General features: G+C 32.3%; 1 protein-coding gene across 2 annotated transcripts in view; it reads right to left on the reverse strand.

The window, feature by feature from the left end:
* Positions 1 to 4,031: 4,031 nt before the first annotated feature.
* LOC139512808 (inter-alpha-trypsin inhibitor heavy chain H3-like) overlaps positions 4,032 to 25,137 on the reverse strand; it is a 36,196-nt gene continuing 15,090 nt past the window's right edge. For both annotated transcript variants that reach the window (XM_071300738.1, XM_071300728.1), the window contains exons 7-12: positions 21,174 to 21,865; positions 19,759 to 19,849; positions 15,648 to 15,776; positions 11,544 to 11,657; positions 10,620 to 10,985; positions 4,032 to 4,408 (exon numbers count right to left, since the gene is read on the reverse strand). In XM_071300738.1, the coding sequence (XP_071156839.1) occupies positions 4,167 to 4,408; positions 10,620 to 10,985; positions 11,544 to 11,657; positions 15,648 to 15,776; positions 19,759 to 19,849; positions 21,174 to 21,865 (1,634 nt within the window). In that variant the 3' untranslated portion in view covers positions 4,032 to 4,166. The remainder of the gene's footprint in view (positions 4,409 to 10,619; positions 10,986 to 11,543; positions 11,658 to 15,647; positions 15,777 to 19,758; positions 19,850 to 21,173; positions 21,866 to 25,137) is intronic.

Below are 25,137 nucleotides of genomic sequence, written 5' to 3' on the forward strand. Positions count from 1 at the left end.
TACATTTTTTTCATTTTGAAAAAGGGGGGTTGAAACTCTCCAATATACTACCAGTCATTAAAACGACTTTTTAGAAAAAAGTGACCGTACGAAATTCTGACGACAGGGCAAAAATTAAAGAAGACGTATTTGTCTTTAAAAGTTAAAACCATTTTTAGCCGTGTGTTATTTGGGGAGATTAAACTCGCGATCTAGACGACTTTTTACACTTCTGTCACCGCACTACTAGCAGGAACGCATCGAGCTCAAAATCATCGTTAGTAACCTTAATGCAACAAGGTATAGGGATCAAATTCTTGCTCCAGCTGTTCTCCTGTTTCTCCGAAGAAATCGTTTTAACCACGTTTTTCAGCAGAACAACGCCCGTTGTCACGTGGCACACATTTCGATGACCTTTTTGGAGAATAAACATATTCGTGTGTTGCCTTGGCCAGCAATGTCTCCAGATTTATTTCCAATTGAAAATCTTTTGGACGAATTTGGACGACGTATCAGAAATAGTCAAAATTCTTCCAGAAACGCTCGCCCAGCTCCGAACTGTCCGAACAGCACTTTTGAGGGAATGAAACAACATCTCTCAAGACTTTATTCGACGTCTTGTTGATTCCATGCGACGGAGGTGTCAGGCGGTCATAAATGCAAGCGTTGGTCATACAAGGTATTGACATGTTAACCTGAATTCTGTACTCGTCCTGTTAAAATTGTCAGAAAACGTGCAATATTGTTTTCAATAGAGAAAACTTGTTTAACTTATTGTTCTCTTCAAAATTATGTTAGCTAACTACCCCATTAAATTATTGCTATCAATTTTTTGTTATAAAAAATTTCAATGATCTTACAAGCATGTAACGTTTCTTTTTATGCCCCACCTACGATAGTAGAGGGGCATTATGTTTTCTGGTCTGTGCCTCCGTTCGTCCGTCCGCTTCAGGTTAAAGTTTTTGGTCAAGGTAGTTTTTGAAGAAGTTGAAGTCCAATCAACTTGAAACTTAGTACACTTGTTCCCCATGATGATCTTTCTAATTTTAATGCCAAATTATAGTTTTGACCCCAATTTCATGGTCCACTGAACATAGAAAATGATAGTGCGAAGTTCAGGTTAAAGTTTTTGGTCAAGGTAGTTTTTGATGAAGTTAAAGTTACATCAACTTGAAACTTAGTACACATGTTCCCTATGATAATATGATATGATTTTTCTAATTTTAATTCCAAATTAAAGTTTTGACCCCAATTTCACGGTCCACTGAACATAGGAAATGATAGTGCGAGTGGAGCATTCGTGTACTATGGACACATTCTTGTTTTGCCTAGTATATATTATAGATGTACAGTCTGTAACGTGTTATATATATATAGCCGTTTTTTTTATATCAAATATTTGATTAATTCACTGCCGAAAAATATACCCAAGGAATATCACTAACTGTGATTTTCTAGATTAAGTTATCTCAATTCACACGGGAATATCTACAAACAAATTTACGACAAAAGATACGATTTTTTTTTACCTATAATTTATTTCCTGTTTTTGGCACGGATGCTTCTAACTCGTTTGGTATGCACGCGTCTGTAGCGGTGTTATAGATTTCAATGACCGCAATATATGTATCACTGGTTATAAGTAAACAAACAAAAATACTGAACTCCGAGGAAAACTCAAAAAGGGAATTCCATAATCAAATGTCAAAATCAAAAGTTCAAACACATCAAACGAAAGGATAACAATTGTCATATTCCTGGCTTTGAACAGGCATTTTCTTTGTAGATAATGGGTTTTATAGCTAGCTGAAGTAGTAACAACCAATGTAAACTGATCGATTCTATAGATAAACGTACCCCGAAAAGTTATAAACAGAGCACTGTAATAACATATTTGAATATTGTTTTATCGTAGGTGGGGCATAACATTTAATCATTACAAAATAAGTATTGATATGCCAGCTTGAGTCTGGTATTGGAATTGTAATGATTGACATTTTGTCTTGGATTCAAGTTTTTTCGTTAGTTGTAGTTGGCTAAAGTTGAACTAGATTTCTAAATCTGCAAATTTGAACTCTATGTAATCAGTTCTTTCTTTCTTTCTGCCTGTCTTCATTATTTAGTTTTGTTCGAACTGATCGTTACAGTTTGTTCTTATGTTGTGCCGTTATACTATTTCCCAGTTTAAGACAATAACAATAAAAACCATGGAGAAAATAAAGACTCAAAAAACCATAGGACATTTACATCAACAGTTATAAATAATGAATAAGAAACAACACGAACTCCACTTAAAACCGGGAGTGAAATCAGGTGCTCCGGAAGGGTAAGCATTTCCTGCACCATATATACGGCACCCGTCGTGTTATTCCTTTGTTCAGTTCGGTAATGATGGAAGGTTATCATGACTGAGGAAGAATTTCAGATATGATTTCTGACACACTTTTGTCATAATGGCCAATCAGCTCATGATGGCGACCGTAATTTTTTTTTAAATAGGCAGGGGATCAAACATGTGTATTCCCGTCACATGTTACATGTGCTTGTCCTAGGTCAGGAGTTGAAGACATTAGTTTTCCTCTTCCCTGTTTGTGGCTTTATATCAAAGATGTTTTATCGTTTGTTGTGTTAAATTGTATGGCCGTTCGTTTTTTGTTGAATTGTTTTAATTTCTCATGTTATCACTTTTTATAGCTGTCTAAGCCGGTAAGGATGTTCTCGTTGTTTAACTCTTACGATACCTATACATTGTAGTTGTTAACATAAGTTTCTATTATTTCACCACCATGTCTTCTATCTTCTACTTTTTTTGTTTAATTGCCCACTTTTTATTTTCATTCCTGCTCCTCTTATTAATAAAAATAAAATTGAGAATGGAAATGGGGAAAGTGTCAAAGAGACATTAACCCGACCAAAGAGTACAAAACAGCAGAGAGCCATCGCGATGGACACAGCGATAAATACCGCTCCCGGAAGTGGTACCTAAACAAAAATGTTTACTGTTGCAGTGATAATGGACGTCACACTAAACTCCAAAATATATGAATGAACTAAAATTAAAATTATAGAAGACTAACAAAGGCCAGAAGCTCATGATTTTGGGACAGTCGCAAACATGCAGCGTTATGTGAGATATTAACCCTCCCCGATATCTCTATTCAATGAAAAGGAAAACAAACTCACAGCTGAACTCAGTTTAAAAGAAGTTCCAGTCCGATGTCAAAATATGACGTAACAAAAGAAACTAAGCATAATCACAAGGATACATAAATTAACGAAGTACTATACCAGCAGTTACTGACATACCAGCTCCAGACATTAAAATATAAATTAATACATTTAAGCTTACATTGGTATATTGATGTATTTTTGTCTTTAATGTACATTTTGAAATTCCCTGCCATAGTAAAAATTTTGCAAATCACATGGGCACGTTGAGCACATTTTGCAAATTCTGAATATGTATAAACAGATGTACAAATTACAATATTACTGGATATCGTGTCAATGGTTACAACGCAAGATGTCGAAATCTATACACATTGTATTTTGATAATGTTTATTCGTAAATTTCATTTATAAAAGTTTATTAAAGTGAAGTGATGATTCGATATCATAAAAATATACAAATATATAAAATAGCATATGAAATTAAAGTCGACATCAAACTATGATAAGATTATAATTATCATTGTTGCCATCTATTATAGAAAATAGAGGTGAATGCCTGCCTTTTGTAAAAGATCAGTCTTTTTCGGAAATTGGTGCCCCTTTAAGTTGATCATCAAGAGTTTTACAGGACTCGCAATGATTGTTCTTAGATATTTGTTGGTACACCGCAGTTTTAGAGATAACAATTTCGCCCATTAGACAGTCATTATTAACACGTCCTTTTAGCTGAAACTTAAAAACAGATTTCTCTTATCTCCCCTACTCGAAAAAAAATAAAAAAATAATGTTCCTCGGAAATAAACATACGTTGGTTAATGAAGGGATTGTGTTGATAAAATATAAAGGACCTTACTATAAAGGGTTCCCTTAAATGTTGGTGTAAATAAAGAGTCAATATTTGATTCATGACCGAAACGTTCAGCGATGATTATGAATGACATAGTCATTAAATTCATATCCCTTCAAAAATAAATTGATGGAAGTTAGTATGTATATAATAAAAATGGTTATTATAGTTATGTAGAATCAATATCAGAAATGAAATAATCTTTCAGATCACCAGCTAGAAGTCCTTCAGTTTTCTTATACACATTCCAACACCAGACCATTTCGCCAGTAATTATATCTGGCTTCATGTGAAGAACGGCATTAAAATGAGTTTTATTTGTATTTTCTGTCTCTCTAAAGTGTCCATGTTGTCTTCCCCTTTTGTCAAGACCAATCTTAAAGAGAGTTGTCTTTTTATGAACAAACTGACCTGAAATATAAACAAAATATAATAATTAAAAACAAAATCTTAAAATAGGCTTCACCGACACTGTTATCAGTGACAATTCTATTTACGAAAAGTTCAAAAGCGTTTCTGATTTTAAATTGTTAATATCGTCATATGACAGCATCTTTAAGGTTAAAATATCTTTAGCCATTCGGCTGTATAAAATTTTAAATATGATATTCATTTAGCTCTTCATATGTACAGGTACACCTAAGAACGTTTCTAAAACTTTTTGAGGTGGACTGTTAAAAGATATATCATTTGACCATTTTTCGACCATTGAATTAAACAAGAGGCTCTCAAGAGCCTGAATCGCTCACCTGGTAAACAATGCCTTATTGAACATATTGAACCATGCCAGGCAAACATGTACAGCTAACAATTCTTCAATATTACAAATATATATGACTTACTGTTTATAAATAAAGAAAATGAGACCAAAACACAAACACTTAAAACTTAGCAATGGACTGTGAAAATGAGGTCAAGTTCAAATAAAACCTGCGTAACCGACATATAGATCATAAAATATTTTCATACACCAAATATAGTTGACCTAATGCATAAAGTATTTAAAAAATAGACCAAAACTAAAAAAGTTAACTTTGACCACTGAATTATGAAAATGAGGTCAAGGTTAGATGACACCTGTCAGCTAGACATGTACACCTTACAATCATTCTATATTCTATTTAAAGTAAGGGCGGCCATGTTTTTTGAAGGATCAAAAATCGAAGAACACACTTTGTGCAGGTTAATCTAAGGAACTATCATGCTAAGTTTCATCCAAATCTATTCAGTAGTTTCAGAGGAGAAGATTTTTTAAAGTTAGCAAATATGATGAACAAATTGTGAAAAATTGTCATTAAAGGACATTTACCCCTTAAGGGGTCAATTGACAATTTTGGTCATATTAACCTATTTGTAGATCTTACTTTGCTGATCATTTTTGCTGTTTACAGTTTATCTTTATCTATAATGATATTCAAGATAATGACCAAAAACTGCAAAATTTCCTTAAAATTACCAATTAAGTGGCAGCAACCCAACAATGGTTTGTTTGATTCGTCTGAAAATTTCAGGGCTGATAGATCTTGACCTAATGAACATTTTTACCCCCCATGTCAGATTTGCTCTAAATGCTTTCGTTTTTGAGATATAAGCCAAAAACTGCATTTGACCCCTATGTTCTATTTAAAGTAATGGCGGCCATGTTTTTTGACGGATCAAAAATCGAAGCACACACTTTGTGCAGGATAATCTAAGGAACTATCATGCTAAGTTTCATCCAAATCCATTCAGTAGTTTCAGAGGAGAAGATTTTTTAAAGTTAGCAAATATGATGAACAAATTGTGAAAAATTGTCATTAAAGGACATTTACCCCTTAAGGGGTCAATTGACAATTTTAGTCATATCATGGAAGTATTATATTGACTATAATACTTCCATGGTCATATTAACCTATTTGTAGATCTTACTTTGCTGATCATTTTTGCTGTTTACAGTTTATCTTCATCTATAATAATATTCAAGATAATGACCAAAAACTGCAAAATTTCCTTAAAATTACCAATTAAGTGGCAGCAACCCAACACTGGTTTGTTTGATTCATCTGAAAATTTATGGGCTGATAGATCTTGACCTAATGAACATTTTTACCCCTGTCAGATTTGCTCTAAATGCTTCCGTTTTTGAGATATAAGCCAAAAACTGCATTTGACCCCTATGTTCTATTTTAAGTAACGGCGGCCATGTTTTTTGACGGATCAAAAATCGAAGCACACACTTTGTGCAGGATAATCTAAGAAACAATCATTTTAAGTTTCATTCAAATCCATTCAGTAGTTTCAGAGGAGAAGATGTTTGAAAAATTGTTAACGACGACAGACGACGACGACGACGGACGCCAAGTGATGAGAAAAGCTCACATGGCCTTTTAGGCCAGGTGAGCTAATAAGAAAGTTATGATTGATTGAAATTTGATCGTTCCTCATCGGCAAAAATAGTGCAATTTTTGCCGAATGGTAAAGAGTTAAAAAAAAAAAACAAACAAAGGGCTAACTCTTGCACAAAACTGTAACAGATTATCAAAGACTGTCTAGTAAGTACAATTTTAACCCAAGCCCCTGCTCTTTTAAGCACCGTCTTATCAACGGCTTGGCCGATTGGAAGTGTTCGGTGCAGAGACTGTAGACTTGAGACAATGACATGGAGGTAAGTATGTATAAGAACAACGTTTTCAAGCATATAGGCAGATTCGAGCTGGGGCTTTAGTCGGAAAAATTTGTTAGCTTAAACATACGGGATTCACTGAAGCAGGACTGGAGCGAGCTCTCCTAATCTCAGTCAGCGCCCACCCCCTCCTAATGTAAAATTCTGGATCGGCCTCTGAATATTGGTTTTAACAGTGCGATGGAAGTCTTCAAATGAATAATAATAAAAAAAAAAATAATGAAAGTCTTTGTGCTAGTTATTTACATACGGGAACGAAAATTTAACTTCAAATTGTGAAAAAAAAGTGAGGGGTAAGATTCATTTAAAAAAATATCGTCTAAATATTATGAATTCTGATCTTCTAAAACCTTATAGTGTTAAGTTTTGAAAGAAAAAAAATTGATTGATGGAGGCGGACAATAAATGTTCGCGCTCAAACAAGAAAACCATACCAAAACCCTTTGAAGTTCAAGGATTAACTTACTTCTTTGTTGATGGATTGTTTCCTGGCTTTCTTTGGTAGAGTATTGTTGTATGTTTCACACTCAAGTAATATATATACGCATGTGTTGTACATGAAATATGAAGACACCGGTGTACTACTATAGTACTTGACTCAGTGGCGGATCAAATAAAATTTTCATAAGAGGGGGCCCACTGACTGCCTAAAGAGGGGGGGGGGGGCGATTCCGTCACGCTTCAGTGATTCCCTATATAACCAACCAATTTTTTTTTCTGAAAAAGCCCCCCCCCCCCCCCTAAATCCGACTCTGTAACTTGTAATAGTGTGAGCATGTATGAGACAAATAGAGTGAGCTACCATACACGGTAAAAATTCATATAAGGGAACTTTGTTACCCTTGAATCTGTTTCTGAGTTGTGAAGAACTAACATACAACTAACAGTGGGACGGTTATTCAAGAAAATTACTACAATAAAATTGAGTCTAATGTTAAACTGTTAAATAAGTTAAGACTCTTAATGTCTTGCAAATTTTCGACTGTAGATAAACTATTATTAAGAATAAAATAAGATATAAATAGTAAATTCAAATCGCAAGAATAATATTATGAATAATATTGGCGAACAAAAAAAGTATCACATTATGTCGTCAGACAATTGTAAGATGCTATAAGACAGACTAAAAATGTATCGAAAATATAGCACAAGGGAAATCATGAAATAACTCAGTGCAATCCCAATTTAAGATGCAAACACATCAAAAGAAAAACAAAATAACACCATATCTCAACATGACACAAAACAAAAAACCAACTGCAATCAGCAAATAAGACGCAGAGTCACAAGAAATTAAAAAAAAATCCATTCGCGGGCAACTACCGACTTATTATACTGTGTGATCGAACACAAACATAGCCAAAATATGACACTCAAGAAATAAGACGCAAACTACATTACAAGAATTGTAAGATCAATAAATGATGTATAAAAAATAATTCCGAACGACAATTGGTTAACACAAACAAAAGGAATACAACGATATAAATCTATGCTATCCGAAAAACTCAACTTCACAATGGTCAACCAATCCGGGTTACTGTATAACTAAGGTGTAACAAAATGTGTAACAAAACTTTTTTAAATAATACAGAAATTATGACTGTCGGTGTAATTGTAATTGTTTAAGAAAAAAACATGTCAAGCATGCAAATATTATTTTTAAAAAATAGTTTTAATCACTTAAAAGTCATGTGATGTTACATATATAGGACGGGTGTGTTCGATGCGTAAATTAATTAACAAAACCCGTCATATAACATCCAACTTTGAAGTTGCGTCCAAATGTCAAATTTAGGTGTGCCACTTTGGGAATGGTCTTAAACGATTGACAATTCATTTTGAAATTTTTGTAATTTTTCCCAGATTTTTCTATGTCGAGCAAAAAAAAGTAGCAGTTTATAAGGAGACCCCCTTAAATGACGTAACAGCTTGACTTATGGTCGTTTTAAAAAGTTTTAACGATTGCTTGCAAGTTGCATTGTGAACAATTGTACAATATGAAAATTAAACAACGTGAATGCAAATATTTATAATGACTTTACGGAAAGAAACTTTTGTGACATCTTGACAACTGTATACAAAGTTCGATACACTTTTCTACCTTCTAAACACAAGAGGTCGAATTCTTTTGTTCTATTTAAACCGCATATCGGACTGTATACCAATCAATAAACTTTGATTATTCACGTCTCGTAATATCTTCCAATCAGGTAGCAAGAAAAATTCACGCACTAGCTGTCCATCGTTCAATTCTTAATATCGATAATAAAACAGGAATGCTATTTGTTACTGAGCACTTCTTTGATTTTATTGAATGTCCGCACAAAAATTTTGACACCATAACAGAAGCACATAAAAAAACGACACTCGTTATTATGGCCATATATGATTGTAATATAAATATGTTAATGGAGAACTACTAGTATTTTTTTAATGTGAATTCTTTTCGTTGTTGTTATTGGAGTTCTAATTGTTCTCATATACAAGCTTGTCTATAGTTTGGGGATTTCTATTATTCTTGCTAACAAATGTATGTTTTTCCATATCCCATGTTAGGATCAATGTCAGAGGTTGAAAATTTAATATCTGAATATTTTTCGTTTTCTGGAAACATTTCTTTTGACGGTGGATCTTGATTATTTTCTGTGGGACTCCTTTCTCCTGTATATGGATCACTAACGTGGTAAAAATTTGAAATTGTCGAAACTTATTGAATTTTTATGTCTAGCATAGTCCGAATTATAAAAAGGAATACAAGTGCGACAAGGATTATACTATATGCACTAATACTAACACCTATTACAAATTTATCTAAAGAGCTTAAATGGTTAAATTTCAAATCTAAAATTTCATATCATAAACTTATTCTTGTTCATAAAATTGTCGACGATAAAGCACCTGGCTACTAGTACTTAAAGGAACTCTGTTGTCCAATTGTTAACCTGCATAGTAGAAATCTAAGATCATTTTGCAAATAATAATTCAGCTGTTGTACGAACGAATACAAATTCAATGAAGAAATCTTTCGCATATAGCTCATTAATACTTTGGAATAAACTACCAAATGAATCAAAAAGGTGTGAAAATCTGGACACTTTTCAACAAAAATGTGCAGATTTCTTCACTGTAAATGACTTATAACAACTCACTCATATATTCTAATGATTTAGCATTTTATGTATATAAATATATGAATTTATTTTTCTCTTGTTCTACAGACAATGTATAGTTAGCTAAGCATGAAAAATGTGCATACATCTATCTTTATTCTCGTAAACCAAAGAACAATGGCACAGAGACATATACACATAAATTAATATAGTATAAATTTTAAATCCAAATGTAAAGTAGAGACATAAAGTGGTTACCCAGGAGATTCTAGGCATTTAATAATAATTCTAATAAATTTTCACAGTTTGTTTAGTTCAGACGGGTTGCTACAATTCATTAGACCTTGAAATTTTAAAATATTTGGTCTGTTTACAAAATTATGCTTTAGTAGCAATTGTCTTCTATAGTCTATTAGCGAACATTCTAAAATATAATGGAACCAGTCGCCAATATCACCGGAATTACGATTTTCTCTCTTAATGTTTTGCCATGTACCAATTTCGATAGGATTTTTTGTGTTCAAGTTCTAAATCTACAAAAAGAAGCAATATTTTTGTCATCTAAAATATCAAAGTAGGTTTCGAAATTTATACATGATGATATTGCATCTACATAATATGTTTAAAATTGTAAGCTTTGTAATACTTGTACTGTTTGTTCTTAGTGAGGGCCTTAAGGTAGATTAGAGAATGTTTATTGAGTCACCCTCTTTAAATAATGTCATTACTTACTTACTTACTTACATACTTACTTACTTACTTACTTACTTACTTACTTACTTACTTACTTATAGAATTGGACTAAGATCTGTTTTGACGGTTACATTTATGATTTGAAGAATCTTACCTAAGATACCACCAGCCATATTCGATACTCCTTTTTCGTTATCGATGTACATGTTAAGGTAGCTAACATCACGTTCAGTATCGTCTTTCAAAGGTCGGCGGATTTCAATACTAACGTTATTCTCAAAACCAATATATACTGATCTTTCATGAAGTGCATTTCCATAAATGTGGATTTTACTTCCTTCAATTTCAAAGAGGCTTTCATTATTCCAGGATTTTACATCTCCGTTAAATGTTATTTTGTCTGGTTTTATATGAATTCGTGAAGCGGGTGCCAGTATAACAATTTCTCCAATGTATGTTTTAAACTCTCCATCTTTCTTTTTCATTGTTGATCTTACAATGCCAGCGTTAATGGTAATACCTGTTTAAAAAACGAAGACAAAGAGAAATAACGGACTGGAAGCGAGGGAATATTTTTTTCATGTAAATCAACGTGATGTGTCGACCAAAAAAATCTTAATGCTGTGGTGACCATGAAACCAAATGATGTGTCGACCATTAAACCAAATAATCATTATGTGTCGACCAAGAAACCAAAGTATTTGTCAACTAAAACACTAAATGGTGTCGACCAAAAAACCACATGATATGTCGACCAATAAACCGCATGATGTGTCGACCAAAACAGCAATTGGTGTGTCGACCAAGAAAGTAAAAGATCTGTCTATCTGCAAAGGCAGAGAAAAGATTAAATTTACATACATGTACATATACTTCACCCCTGCAAATTTCATTTCTCTTTTTCCTCACAGCCCAATTCGTCAATCCACCATCTAAAATGATTATAAATGTATTATAGATGTTCGTTAGCAATTAAAATGTGTGTGCATTGAGAAAAAGTGTAATATGGTTGTTGATTTGTTTATCCTGCACCTTATCAAAACACTTTAAGTAATTGCCGCCGATTGACAATGCATACCTGCGATTGGATCTTTCAACATCCGGATAACATCTCCGTCACGTGTATCGACATCAAAGCATACCGGGAATTTTATACCATTAATCCTCAGCATAAAATGTGGATCTCCACCACCTGAAAATTAGGTTTTATATCAATCAAAATTTAACTAGAATCTACAAATTTCAAAGTAAGACACAGGTACGGTCTACTTCCCATCTTGCATTACACCTGGAAATTGATTATGAATGTCGCTAGAAAATCATAACTTTATGATAAAAAAACCCGAACTTTCCGTATTTATTAAGAAATATTTAAGAGGTACATTGTCTGATTCAATTCAATAATTGAAAGTTTCTGATTTATCAAAAGTTTGTTACCTACGTCGAAACTTGTTGTCTTCATGCATGCCAGACATATACTTTGTGCGACAGTAATACTGCATTTGTATTAATAATTGCTATCTGATTTATAAATGCTTGTTCAAAACATGTACTGCCTTTATCGGTTTGTATGTTGGTTCATATTTTCACTGTGAACCATTATTACATTTTCTGCTTCTGATTAAAATTCAATCAAGACATAAAACAAATGAACTTCATATAGAAAAAAAAACCATCCATGTTCCAAAAGAGGGAGTAAACTGTCTTATCCATATCTGTCTGTCCGCATTTTTGTCCGTCCAATTTGATTTTCGTTGCATTTTCTCTAAATGCTAAAAATTGTCATTTAATTGCTGTCTCTTTGAAGATAAGGTCAAATCTCCTTTAGGCCACATCAATTTAATTTCTTGTTCTACGGATTTTTGGACTTCGAAAATTGGGGCGAGCGAGCGATTTGAAAATTTTAATAAAAAAATATTTAATTTGCAAATTTTTTAGGCGAAGCTAGAAAAGTAAAGGCGAGCGATTATAATTTTTTGTAAACATAAAATAGTAGTTTTTGACAATATTAAAACTTGATTTATCACTTGTACTTTGACATTTCTTTAGTTTATGAAGTATTTTATTCGTGTTCACCAAGAAATAATTGTATAATTAAGTCTGGTCTATGTATGTGTGACTGACAATGAGACTATTCTCCATCTAAGTGACATACTCAGGTTGGCATAATGATATAAATATCCTATTTAAGAGGTGTCAATATAAGTTATATAATATTTCTTTGTAAAAAAAAAACACTTTTTAGTACAAAAGGGCTCATATTTTCCCAAAGAACTATATATCTATTTGGTATTAAATGGTCAAAACATGGTCAATAATTTTGTAATATTCCTGCACTTAAACGATGTTAACACATTTACTTAACAGTTTAATATTATTCATAATAAGTGGACCCCTCTTTTAGAAAAGTAGTTTAAAATATGATGTATTTTTCCTCTTTATTTAATTTTGAGTAAAAAAAATTAAAGTTTTCAAAGTTTTTGTATAGTAGCACTATACAAATCCTTGGTATCTCTATTTCCTTTTCTACAACAGTAAAATGACCCCTTTTCTGAGGGGGTTTGTTCCCAACCTGATAATAACAAACACAGGTCAAAGTACGGCCTATACACATGACTTTGATCCAGACCAAACAGCAAGCTATAAGGGACCTCAAAATTATTAGTGTTCACAATTCGAACAGTAAAACCAACTATCTAATTTATATAACCAAATGGGAGAATACCAATGACCCACATCAACAAACGATAATTGCTGAACGACAGGCCCCTGAATCAATCAAGACAGGTCCATAAACATGTAGCGGCTATGGATAGTTTTGTTTCGCCAACATACAATATAATTGCAGTTGAAGGCACATCCTTCAGAAGTTCTTTGTACTTTAGTCTAACAACGAATATTTTTTGATAGGGAATATAAGTAAGGAGAAAGAAACCAATGTTTTGTTCTGTATAGATATTTCCGCTGTTATATATTTATATCGGAGCACTCCCACGTGGGATAAATTGCTTTCATACTAAAAACAAATATTCTCACAGATATTTGCACAGTGTGATGGGGTGCTTATAGGTTTAAAACCGTTATATACAGGTTAGACTGTGATTTTAACAAAACAAATGTTGATATCTTTATCTCATATTCTAAAACTAGAGGCTCTCAAGAGCCTGTATCGCTCACCTGACTTTACTTGGGTTTTTAAAATCATATAAAAAAAGATAAAATTTGGCTACAAAGTAACAACACATGGCCAGCACCTCAAAACGAACATTCAAGCTATGTTTGGTTTCATTCCATTCAGTGGTTCTCTAAAACAAGTATTTGTATGCATTCCCATAGGGTCCTATGTTAAACTAAGTCCCCCGCTGACGTCCATTTTGGATGATGGATCGGCTACAAAGTAACAACTCTTGATCAGCATCTCCTAAGGAACATTCATGCTATGTTTGGTTTCATTCCATTCAGTGGTTCTCTAAAAGAAGTCATTTGTATGCATTCCCATAGGGCCCTATGTTAAACTAAGTCCCCCCGCTGGCGTCCATCTTGGATGATGGATCGGCTACAAAGTAACAACACTTGATCAGAACCTCAAATGGAACATTCATGCTATGTTTGATTTCATTCCATTCAGTGGTTCTCTAAAAGAAGTCATTTGTATGCATTTCCCATAGGGTCCTATGTTAAACTAAGTCCCCTGTTGACGTCCATCTTGGATGATGGATTGACTACACAGTAACACCACTTGATCAGCTCCTCATAAGGAACATTCATGCTATATTTGGTTTCATTCCATTAAGTGGTTCTCTAGAAAAAGTCATTTGTATGCATTTCCCTAAGGGTCCTATGTTAAACTAAGTCCCCTGCTGGCGGCGATCTTGGATTATTGATCGGCTTCAAAGTTACAACACTTGGTCAGAACCTCAAATGGAACATTCATGCTATGTTTGATTTCATTCCATTCAGTGGTTCTCTAAAAGAAGTCATTTGTATGCATTTCCCATAGGCTCCTATGTTAAACTAAGTCCCCCCGCTGGCGGCCATCTTTGATGATGGATCGGCTACGAAGTAACAACACTTGATCAGCTCCTCATAAGGAACATTCATGCTATGTTTGGTTTCATTCAAATAAGTGGCTCTTTAGAAGAAGTCATTTGTATGCATTTCCTGAGGGTCCTATGTTAAACTAAGTCCCCTCCTGGCGGCCATCTAGGATTATTGATCGGCTTCAAAGTTGCAACACTTGGTCAGCACCTCATAAGGAACATTCATGCTATGTTTGGTTTCATTCCATTCAGTGGTTCTCTAAAATAAGTCATTTGTATGCATTTCCCATAGGGTCCTATGTTAAACTAAGTCCTCTGTTGACGGCCATCTTGGATGATTGATTGGCTACAAAGTAACAACACTTGATCAGCCTCTCATAAGGAACATTCATGCCATGTTCGGTTTCATTCCATTCAGTGGTTCTCTAGAAGAAGTTCAAAATGTTAACGACGACGACAGACGACGACGGACGACGAACGTCAAGTGATGGGAATAGCTCACTTGGCCCTTCGGGCCAATTGAGCTAAAAACGGTGCGGGAAATAGACATGATTACATTTCCGGATGCGGGAAGCGAGAATATAAAAAAAAATAAAAAAAAAACTGTTTTGAAAAAAATAGGTGCGCGTGGGTCCGTCGAACAAGGAGATAAATTGGTGTGGCCTTGTCTATATAATAAAAAAAATCTAGAACTGTCAATACAGTAAAATTTGGAACGTACTCCTTCGAATTAGATCAAATGTTTAAGTCTACCATCAAATATAAGATGGATCGTACTCCATCATTGTTTTAATGCACTTACTATATTTAAAACATAGGAAGTTATTGTTTGTGATGAAAAAAATAATGAAAAAAATACTTTAATTGCTAAAAGAGGAAGGCAATTCACACTACCCGTATATAGAAATTGTAACGACACTACATCCCCTCAACAGTAAATTTGTTTTCCGCCTCAAACCACATTTTATTTCAGAACCATGCTACATGCAGCTTTACACAGTTCTTTCAACTTTTTCCCTTTCAATTGTAAACATACAGAGAAATCATAAAACATTGGCAACATAATTTATCGATTCACGTGACAGTTAAATATTTAGTTTGTAAGCAATGGTAATAAACTTTCCACTTCACATCATACAAACCTCCTCCTCCAGAACTATAACCTCTGCCTCCACCTCCACCTCCACCTCCTTTTCGTATTGGACTGGTTCGTTTCTTATTTGTCGACGCAGAGCTCGTTTGCTTCGTACTAGATACCTTACTAAGAGCAACTATTAAAAAAAATATAGACTTTAAATGTTTATGTGTTAAAACTAACTTACGGTCGTTTCCATTCTATCGTGGAGACATCTTTTATGAATTTTGTTTTTAAACTGATTCAGAGTAATTTTGAAAATTCAGAGATCCCTTGTATCATATGAATGGAATCAAATGTTGTTACCCCCAAAATATGAAATAGCTAACAACAAAAAACCTCAAAGAAAATGTAATACATCTATTTTCATTAAAATAGGTTCTGATTTTGCACAAACAGAATGTGGTGGGGTTAAACATTAAGCGGGATCCAAACCTCTCCTAACCTGTGAAAGTGGTATAACAGTACAACATAAGAACGAACTATAAAAATCAGTTTAAAAAGACAACTTGAAATAGGAGGTTTGTCTGGCTATTAAACCAGGTTTAACCCACCATTTTTGGAAAATACATTTTTGGTAAAAATACGTTTTTGATTCTATACCCAGTCAATAAAGACTATAACAATGTATTCCTGTCGTTCGTTTGTTGATAAAATAAAATTTTAAAACCAGACAGATAATATCTAAATTTCGGGTAGATGACTATAACATAAACTGAAAAGAAACAAAAATATACACATAGACCAAATTTAAGTTCATGTAAATTTTCAAATAAACTTGATGATGATTTTTTTTCTTGATTGTTAACTTTACTCAACTTTAAGAGATGGTTATATTCAAAAATCAATAATATAAAACCTGGTTATGCAAATTCATAACCACTATACAAGCTAAGACATGTTTTGAAACCGGAAACGTTTGACAGCAGTTTATGACTGTATAAAGCAACTTTGAAGTTGTGAAAACGAGATCGATGTCTATCAAAAGTTAGGATTATCTTATCTATGTTTTATGTTTGAATTTGAAATTGTTGATTATTGTGATTAAAGGGGTTCTAGATACGAGATATATATATAAAAAAAAAATAAAAAATATCTTGTTCAATCATTAATGAAAGTGAAATAGTGAAATAATATATCGCTTTTAGCCAGTGGTTCAATTAAAAAAAAAGCTAGGAAACATTGACAATGAATTATTCACTTGCCAGTGAACAATTTGACATCATTGCATCCGTATTCATGTGAACTTCAATTTAACACCTAAGTAAGGGATAGATAATACATGTATGGTGCGTGCTCAGTTATTTAAAGGAAACGAATGTCAACATTGTAAGTGAAATATAGATTCCTACACTGCAACAAGTGTATTACGATATTTCTCCAATTGAGACAGTTTAATTTTATTATTTAAGGCGCGCAAGGCTTGCCGAGCTTTTTAAATATTTAAATCTTAACTGTCGAGAGTGGAGAAATATCGTAATACACGAGCTATAGTGTTGAAACCTGTTTCTCTGATGATTTATATCCTTCTTTTTCAAAGATATTCAGAAACTTGTGTTCTTTATATGCGACGTCATCAGGCATGGTCACCTTTTTCATGACGTCATAATAGGAAAATTCAGAAGAAAACAAAACAGTTTGACGTTATAATCAAATTTCGACTAATCATTTGCTGAGAACAGATATTTCAGTAGTGTATTTTCTCACACCGATCAAGAAATATGAAAATAGCACAAAAATTAGAGAAATAAAGGTAATTCATTTGATTGCCTGATTTGATCCCCGAAAAAATCATTCTTATAAGGGGAAAACGATGCTTAACATATGTTTTTAATCTATAAAATGAAATTAAAAAGACCTATCAAAAATAAATTGCACCTGTTCTATTTCAATCTATATTTAAGTTTGTTCTCGGAGATCTTCGGAGGTGTACTCGATATTATTTGATTGCATCTAAACTAAAATACACACGAAATGAAGCTATAGATTATCGAGCCCATACCTTTTAAATGGTTTATTGTAGACTGTTTATGATTTGGATGAATGTTTTTCATTGTTATAAATCAAATATGAGAATTTGAGTCAAATAAGGGACTGTGCAATATTTATCTGAAGGTGGGGCCGGGGCAAATACTTTTTTCATGCAATTAATGAGCGGGACGCAAAGTTTTTTTTTAACAAATATTTGGCGGGACACACACATTTTAAAAACCTTCATGTGTGCATAAAAAATTAACAGATTAAAACTATCTGAATGCAACATGTTTAAAGGTCTAAATATTCTTATCAAAACATATATTTGTGATTTCTTTAGGAAAAAGTAACTTGATAGAAAAAAAGCACGATTGAATCTAAATCAAAATAACTTAATACAGTGCTTCAGTATATTTTTATGTGTTTATGCTTTAAATAATCATTTAAAAAAAATGACATTCTGATCAACAGAATGTATAAAATATATATGTACATTGTACGTACAAAGAATTGTGAAATTAAATGAAGAAAAATAAATGTTTAGCACTTTTTAGTTTAGTACACTATTATTAAGCATTGTCTATATAAATAAAATATCTGGAAAACTAAACAATGCTTTGTAATTTAAACATATGACATAACATATGGTAAATAAATGCTTAAACATAAAACAACTTCAATTGTATTTTAAATAAATCTTCAACATAATAAAATTAAATTCTTAAACATTAAAAGTATTACAACTTAATCTATGAAAAAGCTGAAGTATGTCCCTTGGGAGTATTAATTTCAAACAAAAGTCCTTGCAAACAGTAGAAAATGAAAAATTATATATGCCTGATATAATAAAAGATAGAGACTACAAAATCAAGCAATATTGAAATATTGTATGCATGAATTGCCAAGAATGTGAATAATTCTTTACACAGGAGATATAAATTCTATCTAAATTTGGCCTCAAGTGGGCCTCTTTTTTTCTTAGATGGACAATTGTAACACTGAAAATGCTTCTAGTATGACTTAATATTGCCTTATTCCATAAACAGGTCAAACTTAACCAGAACATTTCCCATTTTAATAGATTATAGCTAGAGAAATACCCAAGTGATACATTTAGGGAATTACACAGCAAAGAAGTAAATATCTCAGTTAAAAACATTTGTCGCGACTTGAATTCTGGTGTTTCCAATTAAACTCTATATTGCGAAAGATGAAAAGAAATACAAAAGAACTATGGTTTGGTGTATTTTATACAATATAGTTAATATTGAACTCCTAACATGAAGTTTTATATAAGTACCCATCAATTTGACTTAAAATGATGAATCAGCACTTTTCTCAACACAATATTGTTTTCAGTGAATATTTTTCATTCTTTGTGATAAAAATCAAACGTTTTAATTAACAGCTTCAAAATAGCAGTTTCAAACATAATTGAAGTCTGATGCCCACTATCATTTCACACCAAATTTATGAAATTTCGGAAGTCTTTTCAAATAATTCTCAAGAAAATATTTTTATAGGTTTGGTTTCAAAGTTTATATTGTACATATACACACTGCAGTTATTCATAGATAAATACACAAAAATATATTGTACCCTTACATTCAATCACAGCGCTCCTAAGTTGACTTCCTTCACAAAAATAAAATCTTAATAATATTGAATTATATGCATTTGAGTTGAAATATCATTTATATTTCCATATATGTGTTTCATTTTTTCCAGCGGGACAAGGAATTTTTTTCATTAATTGAAGCGAGGCAAGAACTTTTTTATAATAAATATTGGCGGGGCGTAATTTTTTTTTAAATATATTTGTTGTACACCGGCCCCACCCTCAGATAAATATTGCACAATCCCTTAGTGAACTTAAATTTGACAGCTAGTGCCTCTTTAATACTGTGTTCTATTTTATGTTTTTTGCTTGACCCTTATGGCTATATTTTGCGAATTAAATTATATAACCGAATATACATCGGAGTTCTATATTTTTGTTCATTATTCTCGATTCTTCATTTTTTTTTTTTTTGTTGCTCATTTAATTTTTTCTCTCTAATTCTTTGGCCCTTTATTCTGTATTTTTACCCATTATTTTCTATTCTGTAAACCCCTTCAAGAGCTCATATATAAGATAAACATACGTCTTGCATCTTCATTCTCTTCCAAGTCACCAAGATCTCGTTCATCTGGCTTTATTACAACCATAGAGGTCAATGGTGTGACGAACTTGTACTGAAAAAGGTCGATAGTTGTCAAAAAATGTATGATTGAAATATTTGTCAACGTCGGTAATGCTTTATATTGTAGGATCTATAATATACAGACCAGTTGAACAATATTTTGTGATCGTCATCACGGAGATAATACGATAACATTAAATTCTCTGAATTTCAGGAATTGTATCTGTGAATTTTGCTTTTTTTATTACTTTCAACACATTTCAGATTTCATTATAGTTCTTTTAAAAGTTGAGAAACTGTACTCTTAGATTAATGATCGACTCGTTTTGGCTAATAACAAAACTAAAACCCATAAAGAGCATGCCCGCTCACCTATGTATATGTGCATCTCCAACATTTTGAACTAAAATAGAATTCATGACAAAAATAACTTTTTTGTTGATCTTGTATAATTGCTTGTAACTTTTTTCTGTTAAAAATTGCTCTACATCTTTTTTTCGCCTCAACACAAAAAAAGGTAAAAAAAATCGCAACTTCATGGCAATCACTCTTATAAAGAGTCTTCTAACTATTATGGCAAATTTTACTTATTTTAGAACTTGTCTTGTTTATTATTTTTGCTATCTAAAGAGCGTTTCTATTTTTTTAGTTTTCAAGATAGTAGATAAAGACGCAAAAATTAATAAATAGTTATCAAAGGTACCAGGATTATAATTTAGTACCCCAGACGCGTGTTCTGTCTACATAAGACGCTCAGATCAAAATAGTTGTAAAGCCAAACAAGTACAAAATTGAAGATCATTGAGGACCAAAAATTCCAAAAAGTTGTCCCAAATACGGCTGACATCGTCATTAAATGGTAAAAAGTCAAACAAGGAGTCGCCCGACGATTTCGGTCATGTTGACTCATTCGTAGATATTGTTATTTGAAGTGTCAATCTGGTATAACATTTATATGAAAAAACACTACCAGATGGATAAAAATCGTCATTAAAGAGCAATATCGAATAACGATATCTGTAATAAGCCTTGTTTGTAGATGTTGTCTTGCTTGTAATTTGTGCTATTTAAGTTTCTGTCTATGTATTATAGGTTTCAAGATAATAAACAAACATGAACAAAATAGATAAATCTCGTCATATAAGGGAAATAACTCTTTTCAGACAGTTTTTGATGTAAAAAGACACTAGGTGGATGGATATCAACATTTTGAACATTTCTGTAATTCCATATTTTCCGTATTTATATCGGTTTCAAAGATAATAGCAAAACTTGTATTTTACATTTTATATGTTTTTGGCATTTATTTAGCACTTATCTTCATTTTATTTCCCATGTTTTAGAGTCATTTAATAGACCAACTATTTACCAGTTACCTTCAAAGACATGGCCAGAGCCCTGTCATTTAAATTCTTCTTTTCTAATTCATTAGTTTCACCGATGGCTTCTTCTAGAAGTTGTTTGATTGTCAAATATGCCCATATTCTTTCCGTGATTTTCTCAAAATCACCAGCTTTAGTCAATTCCGGATCACGTCTCTGAATATCCGACTTAAGCTCCAGTTCCACATTTCCATTCACCCCATTACCAGTAACCAATAGATTCAGCACTTGTATGTTGTCGTCGGATAGTTTGCCAGCAATAACTAATTCTTTTCCGTTAAAAAACGTATCAAAGTTCCTTTTTGTTGCATTTTCAGTAACCTCTGTGTTTTTGTCAAGATATTTAAAAGAAACATTTTGTAATGCTGACGATGAAATTTCATCGTAGAACCCCTTTATCTGTAGCGATGCATCAGAATCTTCAAATATCTTCCTAGCAACGCCTTTATTTTTTACTGCAACTTTTTTTACAAACTCATAATCTGCATTGCTTCCAAAGGCAAGACTATAAATAGGCAACCCTTTGGTATTTTCCCTGTCGATATTATTAAGGACCGTTTCTCCGTTAGAGCCTAGCCCATCAGTAAGAAATACCACAATTTTCTTTCGACTTTCCGTAGTTTCTTTACTTGGAATAGAATTCAAAAACCTAATTCCTGACAACATTGCACCGTTGATATTCGTCCCTTCAGGAAAAAAAGAAAACGAAAACATCAAGTACAGTGTACAAAAGATATCTATCATAATGACTCACGATTAAATCACGGAAGAAATAATTTACTTTTCTTGTTCTATATGCATTACCTTTAAAGCATCCAAACCATATACTATAGTCTAGAAAGGAAAACATATTATCAATCCGAAAATATATATATATGCCTTATCAAACATGTAAGCAAATTTATTATATAGTTTGAGTATCTGGGTTCACCTCGGATGTGGGTTCTTGCTGATCTTTCGTCAATTTACTTTTTGTATTGCCTATTTGATTGGACGTTTGGTATTTTCTCCGTATTGATCTATAACCCTTTGCACAGCTTTTTCAACTTATTTTTAATTTTAAACTGAAATAGTTTTTTTTTCAAGTTTTAGTATGTTACATCTATGCAAGAAAAAAGTATCCAGATATTGTGCTCGACAATTTGCCAAAGAACTACACTACAAAGTGTAATGAAATTCATCACCAAATCTCGTTACAATGACATAAGTTACCATATCTAAGGTCAATTTTATTCCATCTATCAGTTTCGATGGGTAACTTATGGTTACCCGTTCGAAATCTACAATATGTGATTCTATCACTTAAAATATTCAGATGTTCCTCAAATTCAAAATTTACTTTATACAATTTGTAGGCAAAACCTTTTGATGAACAGTCAATATTAGCTCTCCATTTCTGTTGAAACTGATCAAATAACTTTTGTTTTAAACTAATACCCAACTATTTAGAATTAAACTTTCCTTGTGACAACCATTTATTACTATATCCACATTTATCTAATGTATCTTGAACGTATTTCAACTAATCTGACCTAAATTGCTTGTCAGAATTCTTCAAGAACTGTTACATGTATTTGAATGTATAATATTTAAGCAATCCTGTTATCATCCCCATTTACCATTTTTGACCAGAAATTAACCATACGCAGCTGTATATATAAAGACATGGGATAAATACCAAGTTCACCATAAATCATAAAATTAGGTGTCGACTTCTTAAGGTTTTGTAAAAGCTAACACAATTCTAAGTGCACTTTTTCTATAATATCAGTATTACTGAAACCCCAGATCTCACACCCATACAGGAGGATTGGCTTCACGATTTTATCAAATATATGATATTGTGATTTCACTCACAAATTGTGCAACTTCCCCTTTTTCAATACTTCATACATTGCTTTATTTGCTTTTCTAACTAAAATTTTCTTAGCACTCATAAAACAACCCTTCTTAAAACATTTAACCCAAGGTATGTCAATTCGTTTACTACCTCCAATGGATTGCCATCATATATAAAGTTAATATTTTTGGGTAATCTACCACCAGAAAAAATTATAATCTTAGTTTTACTTGTGTTAACTTTTAATTTCCAGGTACTGCAATATTCAAAGAATATATCTAATTGCAACTGTAGATCGGATACATTATCCGAAAATAACACTGTATCATCTGCGAACAATAACACAAACAGATTTAAGTAGATATCAAACTCATTCTCTTTTTCCTCAGTGATACAATTTAAACCACATACATTTTTTTCTTCAATAAACTTCTGAAGATTGTTCAAATACAATGAAAATAAAAAAAGGAGACATATTTTTACCCTGTCTTACACCGATATTGCATGAAAATATTCTGACATTTCACCATTATACACAATACGAGATTTAATACCAGTGTACATATTAAAATTTTTATACATTTTACCGTTAATATCATTTACAAGTAATTCATGCCAAAGACCCTTTCTCGAAACAGTACCAAAGACTTTAGCAAAATCTACGGATGCACAGAATAGTTTCTTTTTCTTATTTTTCATGATACTAATAAGCATGAAGATAACAAATAAATTATCTGTAGTAGAATAACCTTCTCTGAAACCAGCTTGATTCTGACATAGTAAACAAAAATCATCAGAAAATTTATTCAAACGTGAATTCAAAATAGAATTAAATAATTTCCCAAAGCAGCTTATAACTGTTGCAGGCCTAAAATTGCTAGGATCATGTTTGTTACCTTTATTCTGAATAAAGGTTATTATATTTCCAAAAACCCAAATATCAGGAATGATTCCACTGTCAAATATAATATTAAAAAGTTTCACAAACACCTGTGACATAACACTAAAAGAGTGTTTTAAATATTCATTTACAATCATATCATCACCCGAGGATTTATTATTATTTTTTTAACTTTCTCAAAGATTTTTCAATTTCCTTTTCTGTAACAGGTGAGTTTAATATAACATTTTAATTTTTTACATTGTTCTTATTTTCTTAAACAATCTCCTCATCTTCAGAATTTCCTAATTTTAAATTCTTTAAACATTGTTAAATAATCAAACAAAATATTAATAGGTACACATGGGTTGTTTCCCCTTTTACCACCGTTCAAAATTTTTCAGTATTCTTTCTGGTAAATCGATTTTAAGTTTTCTATCTTGTGTCTAACATGTCTAATTTTCTTTCTATGGTTACGAATGCTCTTATCCATTGCTCGCTTATAACTCTTTTCTAGTTTCTTTGTTTCATTGACTTTGTCGTCAGCATGGTTTCGCTTAAGTTTTCATCTACTAGACCGAAACCATGGTTTGGATTTTTTTTTATGTTTTGTGTACGCTTACGTCTTTTAGTAAATGTGCCGAATGTAGAATTTGCCGCATTTGTAAGTAAATGACATACATCCTCAACAACTTTATTTATAATTGAGTTTTCACTTGTATTTTCAACCATTTCCGTTAATTGAGCTAGTATTTCATTTACTTTAAGTCTATCACTGTTACTAATAAAGGTATCTAATTGTTCATTTTCCCATCTCTTAATCTTCTCCTCATGCATGTCATCATCATGACTGACGTCGTTTTGTTTTTCATAACAAGTAATCTTTAACGATAGCGGATTATGAATATCCGAAACTAAAACGCTAGAATTTAATACCCAGCTTTTTGATTATTTTGGGAAAAAAGAAAATTTGGGGAAGCAATATTGTAATCAACCACACTGGTGTTTTTACATGTAAAACTACCCAGACCTTTGTCTTCACACATTCTTCCATTTAGGATAAACATATTGTTATTCTTACAAAATTCAAGAAGCAAGTTACCAAAATTATTTTTTTTGTGATCCATACTTTTCCTTAATAAATTTATATTTAACTCATCTAAAGTACAAATACCCTCGTTTTCAATGTCTAACATTCCTGAAAATTCTTCAAAATTAACGACGTCAAAGTATGACTC

Source organism: Mytilus edulis, chromosome 1, assembly GCF_963676685.1.
Source record: "Mytilus edulis chromosome 1, xbMytEdul2.2, whole genome shotgun sequence".
In the NCBI taxonomy this organism is placed as follows: Eukaryota; Metazoa; Mollusca; class Bivalvia; order Mytilida; family Mytilidae; genus Mytilus; species Mytilus edulis.